The sequence below is a fragment of the Vigna unguiculata genome, chromosome 5 (genome assembly GCF_004118075.2).
Source record: "Vigna unguiculata cultivar IT97K-499-35 chromosome 5, ASM411807v1, whole genome shotgun sequence".
In the NCBI taxonomy this organism is placed as follows: Eukaryota; Viridiplantae; Streptophyta; class Magnoliopsida; order Fabales; family Fabaceae; genus Vigna; species Vigna unguiculata.
Window position 1 is genome coordinate 19,942,726 of NC_040283.1, and position 7,795 is coordinate 19,950,520.

Here is a 7,795-nt window from a genome sequence, read left to right on the forward strand (position 1 = left end):
GTAAAAGACTTATGTTAAAATAAATCGAAACATATATCTAAATCTAACTACTATTGTCCTTCTTTCATCTTTTTCGCATGTTTAAAAGTTGTAAAAATATTTTATTCATTTATATCCACAAAAAGAGTTCAGCTTATCTGCAAAACGTAGCTCTATAAATGGATTCTCCCAACTTCGCTTATTCACACAACTAAACAGAACAAAGAAGAGAAAAAGCTTAATCTGTTCCATAGCCAGTCAAAGAAATGGCGAGTCCAACGCTTGTTGCTCTCTTCCTTCTTTCTGCGCTAACCTTCTACCCTCCTTCAACCACCGCTCAACCTGTCAAGGACGCAAATGGTACCATCGTTAAAAATGGTGGCGTATACTATATATTGCCACGCTTTTGGGGAGGCGGCGGCGGTGGAATTAAACGAGCCATAACTGGAGACGAAACTTCCCCTCTCTCTGTTGTTCAATCTCCCTTCGAGACCGATCCAGGGCAAGGATTATTAAACACAGAGCTGGCAACGTAATGGGAACTTTTACGTAAGGAAAGAGAAAGTGAGAGAGGTCAGAGTTTGACTGAAAGATATGAAGCTTGTTTATTACGTGAAATGCAGAAAGTATTTTATACAGAAAACGAGTAACTGTTATACCCGAAAATAACAGAAACAACAGAATATAGTTTGGCTTTTGACATCTGCCAACATTCCCCCTCAAAACTAAACTAGATACAAACCAAACTGGATATATCTACAACTCCAATACTTTCTTTAAGAAACTTGAACCTCGTATGTTTCAAGGCTTTTGTCAGAATATCAGCAAACTGCACTTCTGACTTGCAATGTTCTACTACCAGCTTCTCTTTTGAAACTTGCTCTCTGATAAAATGAAATCTTGTCTCTATGTGTTTACTTCTTCCGTGAGAGGTAGGATGTTTTGTCAAGTTTATGGCTGATTGATTGTCAACTAATAATCTCAGCTTGCACCTCTGATTTACTCCCAGTTCTCTTAACAGAGAACCCAGCCAGATTGCTTGGCATGCAGCTTCAGAGGCTGCTATATATTCAGCTTCACATGATGAGAGTGCCACTACTGGTTCCTTGGTGGAACTCCAAGAGATTGGGGTCCTTCCCAAGAAAAATACGTATCCAGCTGTGCTTCTCCGATCAGTTTTATCCCCGCACCAATCTGCATCTGAGTATCCTACCAGCTCTTCAGTTCCTCTGCACAGAAGTACCCCAAACTGTTCAGTCCCATGCAAGTATCTCATGATGCGTTTTACGGCCAATAGGTGTGTTACTTTGGGGTCTTGCATGTGTCTACTGACAACCCCTACACTGAAACTCAAATCTGGACGAGTGTTACACAGATATCTCAGGCTTCCTACAATGCTTCTATAAACTACAGGATTTACTCCTTCTTCATCAGGGTTGTGTTCCAGCTTCATACCAGTTTCAGCAAGAGTGGTGGTTGGATTGCTTTGCTCCATACTGAACTTCTTTAGTAAATCACGAGTGTATTTCGTTTGGTGCATGATTACCCCAGATACTGTTTGTGTAAACTCAATGCCAAGAAAATAACGCAGCTTTCCGAGATCATTCATTTCAAACTCCTTCATCAGTTCTGCTTTGCATGACTCAATGCTCTTCTCGCTGTTACCAGTGATCAAGAGATCATCAACATATAAACATATGATGATTCTGCTGCCTTCAGCATTCTTCACATATACTCCATGTTCTGATATGCATTTCATGAATCCAATTCCTTCAAAGAATTGGTCAATTCGTTTGTTCCAAGCTCTTGGAGCTTGCTTTAACCCGTATAAAGCCTTATTGAGCTTATACACCTTGTACTTATCAGTCTCCTGAACAAAACCAATGGGCTGCTACACATATACTTCCTCTTCTAACGGACCATTCAAGAACGCAGATTTTACATCAAGTTGATGCAAACTCCAGTCCTTGTTCGTTGCCAAAGCCACCACTAACCTGACAGTTTCGATCCGTGCCACTGGTGCATAAACCTCTCCATAGTCTATGCCAGCCTTTTGCAGGAAACCTTTGGCCACGAGCCTTGCCTTGTGCCTCACGATTTCACCATTAGCGTTCACCTTGACTTTATAGATCCACTTGAGAGCAATGGGCTTTTTGTTCAAAGGTAACTCTACCAATTCCCAGGTGTTGTTTCGTTTGATGGAGTCAATCTCCTCGTCCATTGCTTGCCACCAATGCCCATCCCTGGCTGCCTCCTCAAACGTAATTGGTTCTGACTCAGCAATTAGTGCAGAATGCACTAGATTCCCGTCAGATGTTACGATCGCATCATGGGTGATATCATAGTCTTGAAGATAGGATGGGAGTTGTGATCTTCGACCTGATTTCCTTACGGCTAATTCGGTGATGGCTTTATCTGCAGATTCTTCTTCTCCTAATGCTATCTTAGGAGCGTAAGTGGTGGCTTCTATGCTTGCCATTGTCCAGTCCCAACTAGATGACTCATCCACATACACATCTCTGCTGGTTGACACGTGCTCTGTATTTGGGTCATATAATTTGTAGCCACCTGTTTCATGATAGCCTATCAACACTTGGGGTGTGCTTTTATCATCCAGCTTTCTTCTCAACGCATCAGGGACGTGTTTGTAACATATGGACCCAAAAATCCTGAGGTGTGAAACGTCAGGTTTGACACCTGTCCATGCTTCCTCAGGCGTCATCAACTTCAATCTTCTTGTTGGTGACATGTTCAACACATATGTTGCTGCATTTGCAGCTTCACCCCAAAGGAAATTTGGCATCTTTTTGGTTTTCAGCATACATCTAATCATGTTGAGCAGAGTTCTATTTCTTCTTTCTGCAGCCCCATTATGTTGAGGAGTGTATGGAGGAGTGAACTCATGAACAATACCTTCTTTCTCACAGAAGTCACTGAATTCTGATGCTGCATATTCCCCTCCACCATCAGACCTTAGAACTTTGATCTTACTGCCACTCTGTCGTTCCACCAAGCTTTTGAACTTCTTGAATACTGACAACACTTCATTCTTCCTTTTGATCAGATAAATCCACATTTTCCTAGTCAGATCGTCTATGAAAGTGAGGATGTACCTGTTCCCACTAGGAGTTTCCACTTGCATGGGACCACAAACATCCGAGTAGATAACTCCTAGTTTTTCAGTGGCCTTTGTAGGGATGAATTCTTTGAATTTGGGCCTGGATTGTTTGCACTGTATGCATTCTCTACACACTTCTTCTGGAATCTTTATTGGTGGAAGCCCCTTTACCATATTCTTAGTTTGTAGATTCGATAAGTGCTGAAAGTTCAGGTGTCCAAATCTGTTGTGCCATATCCACTCATCCTTGTTTACTGCTGTGGCTAGACATTGATGCTTTCGGGTGATCATAGCAATACGAAAAGTTCTATTTTCAGAGAGATCTGCATGAATAACCAGTTTCTTTGATTGATCGTAAACATTTAGACCATTCTTCTTCATTTCCATCATAAAGCCTTTCTGCAATAGTTGTCCAAGGCTGATCAGGTTTGTCTTTAAACCTGGTACATACAGAACACCATCAATCACCACTTCTCTGCCACCTGAATCCCTTAATACCACATGACCACTGCCTTCTGAATTTAGACTGCTATCATCAGCGAATCTAATCTTTCCCTGCGAAGAATCATCAAGTTTGATAAACCAATCACGTCTACCTGTCATATGAGTGGAGCACCCCGAGTCTAGATACCAGGAGGTTATTTCCTCTGGTTTTGCGCTACTGGTTTTGGCCATAAGTAACACCACATCAGAATCAGAAGAGGCTGCGTCTTGGGCCAGATTAGCTTGGTTCTTTGGCCTATTCTTGGCACCTTCACCATACCAACATTCACGAGCAAAGTGCCCAAGCTTCTGACAGTTGTAACACTTCAATTTCTTCTTCCACTCCTTGTCATCTTTTCCTTGTTTCTTCTGATCTTTTCCAGCCTTGGATTCATCTTCTGATTTCTCTTCTTGCTTCTTACGGTGCTTTCCTTCTTTCTTGAAGCTTTTGGCCTTTGTCTTGTAAGTTGTTCTGACCTGTAACGCCTGTTCTTGACAGTGTTTGCGATCATCCATCCTAAACTCGTGTGCTTCCAGAGAGTGTTGGAGTTCCTCTATCTTTAATGTCGCAAGATTCTTTGTCTCCTCTATAGTTATTACTAAATGATCAAATTTAGGAGGAAGTGACCTTAGTACCTTGTGTACCACGTGTTGTTCTGACACTTTATCACCACAGCATTTCATCGCATTCACCAGCTCTTGAATTTTATTCAAGTATTGAGCCACTGTCTCGCTGTCTTCCATCATCAGGAATTCAAACTTCCTCTTTAACGCTTGTAGCTTCACTATTTTGTGCTTATCATCACCATATGTCTTGATCAATATTTTCCAAGCCTCTTTCGCTGTTTCAGCTTGTGAAATCTTGTTGAAGATTTGTGAATCTACGCATTGGTATAACAAGAATCTTGCTTTGCCATCCAATTTCTGCTGCAGCCTATAATTCTTTTTGTCTTCGTCTGTAGCTTTACTACTCAGTTCTCCAAAACCCGTTTCAATTATTTCTGCCACATCTTGGAACTGAAACACAGCCTTCATCTTTATCTTCCAATCATCAAACATCTTACCATCAAAGATTGGTAAGCCTCTTTGTATGATGCTTCCACTTCCGGCCATCTTGATCCTGAAAACTCCTCAGAATATTGCACACTTCTTGACACCTTTTATTTTCTTGGTATCTTTGAAGATTGCACTAGCTTCCTGGCCACGCACCACACCACTTCTACATACTCCTCTTTACACGATCTACAAAGCTTCGTTTCTTCTTCCACACCGACGAACCTATGCTCTTGATACCATATTAAACACAGAGCTGGCAACGTAATGGGGACTTTTACGTAAGGAAAGAGAAAGTGAGAGAGGTCACAGAGTTTGACTAAAAGATATGAAGCTTGTTTATTACGTGAAATGCAGAGAGTATTTTATACAGAAAACGAGTAACTGTTATACCCGAAAATAACAGAAACAATAGAATATAGTTTGGCTTTTGACATCTACCAACAAGGATGGCGTCTTCAATCCTTATTCGCTTCCGCTTTTATTCCTGAAGGCAGAATCTACATTAGCTACGACTATGTTCCACAACCCGGTGTTCCCTCTAACTACTGGACCGCCGTTGAGGGTGAGGCTGAAAGAACCGTCGTTAAAGTGGGGTACCCAAATTCCCTCCAAGGCTTCTTCACTATTTACAGAACTTCCTCAGTCAATAGCTATAAATTTCAGTTCTGTTCAAATGACGACGCCACCTCCTGCAGTAATGTTGGGATCATTAGGGATGATGCAGGGAACAGGCTTTTGGCCATCAATCCGGAAAACACATTCAAGTTTATTCTTGTGCCACTTTCGTCTGATGCATCTAAATGAAGCACCGTCCATGAAAAATCGTACACTTTCTCCATGTGAGAGACGTGTCTACGATATGCTTTGGATGTAATTAACCACCCAACACTAAATAAATAATCCAAAGCTTATGTATGTATTCTGGTTTACGTCTTTCATTACCTCAACACAAAACAACTTTAGGTGGGATCATAATGGATGGGAAATTTGGTATTATAGGCATGTTTTGTTTTGCATTAAAAAACATTCATTTTTTATTGCACAATAATTGTTCATATTGAATGTTTCTTTGTTGTTTTTATATCGACTTTTTTTCATTGACTTCAGTCAAAACTTTGAATGAGACAAATTTTGAGGACTGGAAAGAATCTCTAGACTTGTATCTGACAATTACCAATATGGACTTTTTTTAGAGGGGAAAAACCTCTAGCTCTTACTCCTAAGTTCACTACTATCGAGATAGCTTTTCGTGAGAAATGAGAGCACTCAAACATGGTGTGTCTGATGGTGTTGAAATACATGAGGAAGCTTATATGATTCAACTTGATGGCTTTGTTTGAAAAGGCAAAGAGCCCTTGATTTATAATTTAAATATTTTATCTATTTTTTAATAATTATGATAAAAATGATTTTTTTATTACCCTAAATAAGAAAAGTAATGATACATGTATACCATATGTTTTGACTTATAATATAATAATATACCATTGTCTAAAAAAGACCACATGATCAAATATTATTATTATTATTATTATTATTATTATTATTATTATTGCTTTTAACACTAACACACAACTTCTGCTACTGCTACCCATACCCTTTTCCCAACAATACACTCATGTGGACCCCATTTTACCCTTTCCCTCTCCCAATGCTTCAACACTAAACACCTCACCTTTTCCTAATGCTTCAACACCCAACACGTCCCCTTCCTTGCCTTCACCTAACCCATCACTATCAACCACCCACCTCAACTCATCATCGTCATCACCATCCACATCTAATTTGCCTACGACCACCACACAACCCATTTTCCATCCATGTCGTTTAACTCGAATTTCTCAGCCATCAACTTGGCTTCATGACTTTATCTGTAGTACCTTTACTGCTTCGTTAGACCAACCATCCTCAAAGTGTGAATATTCTCTTCAAAAGGTACTTCCTTACTTTCAACTACCTCCTTCTGATCACAAATTTATCATGTCTCTTTTCTTTGAAATTGAACCTTCTATATACAAAGAGGCGATTCACAAACCTTGTCGGATTGAGGCAATGAATGCTAAGATTGATGCTCTGAATCTAAATAAACCTGGGATATTGTTGTTCCTCCTCCTAATGTTAAACCCACAAGATATAAATGGGTCTACAAGATTAATCGCAAAGTCGACGGTAGTATCGAGCGCTACAAAGCACGTTTTGTTGCCAAAAGGTTCTCCCAATTCGTGTTGTTTTGGCCTTAGCATCACTCAATCGTTGGCACTTGCAGCAATAAGATGTTAGCAACGCCTTCTTGCACGGAGATTTGACTGAAGATGTTTATATGACTATTCCTCCTAGTATTCAGGACTACCCTCATTCCCATTGTTGCAAACTTCGCAAATCTCTGTATGGGCTAAAGTAAGCTAGTCATTGTTGGTATAAGAAATTTTATCTTCTTCTTTTATCTTGTGGATATCAGCAAGCCTAGGCAGATCATAGCCTCTTTATTAAAAATCATGGAATTGATTTCATGACCTTGATAATTTATGTTGATGATATAGTTTTGGCAGGCAATTGTCTACACGAAATAGATATTGTTAAGCATATCCTAAATTCTAATTTTCACATAAAGGATTTGGGAAATCTTAAATGTTTCTTGGGTTTAGAAGTAAATGTTTCAGATACTGGCATTTCAATTTGTCAACAAAAATATTGCTTGGATTTGTTATCAGATTCTGGTATGTTGGGATGCAAACCATCCACCACACCTATGGATTGTCTATTACGCCTTCATAAAGATTCAAGTGCACCATTGTTCGATCCCCTCTCTTATAGACGTTTAATTGGTAGATTGATCTATCTTACAAGCACGTGTTCCGACATTACTTTTTCTGTTCAGCAACTAAGCCAATTTATGTCTAATCCAACTCAAACTCACTTCTAGGCTGCCATGCAGGTTCTTAAATATCTTAAAGGCAGCCCTGGCAAAGGCCTTCTGTTTAGGCGTGATTCGCCAATTCATATTGCGAGTTTCGGCGATGCAGATTGGGCAAACTACGTTGATTCTCGTTGGTCTGTTACAGGATATTGCATCTTCATTGGTAGTTCTTTGGTTTCTTGGAAAACTAAGAAATAAAACACAATATCCATATCTTCTTCTGAAGTTGAATACAGAGAGGC

General features: G+C 39.8%; 1 protein-coding gene across 1 annotated transcript; it reads left to right on the plus strand.

Annotated features, from left to right (window-relative positions):
• The first annotated feature begins 210 nt into the window (after window positions 1-210).
• Window positions 211-5,440, plus strand: LOC114184454 (chymotrypsin inhibitor ECI-like). The gene is made up of 3 exons (XM_028071763.1): window positions 211-514; window positions 989-1,218; window positions 5,040-5,440. Exons 1-3 carry the CDS (start codon window positions 246-248, stop codon window positions 5,438-5,440), a joined length of 900 nt encoding a protein of 299 aa, XP_027927564.1. The 5' UTR covers window positions 211-245.
• Window positions 5,441-7,795: the final 2,355 nt, after the last annotated feature.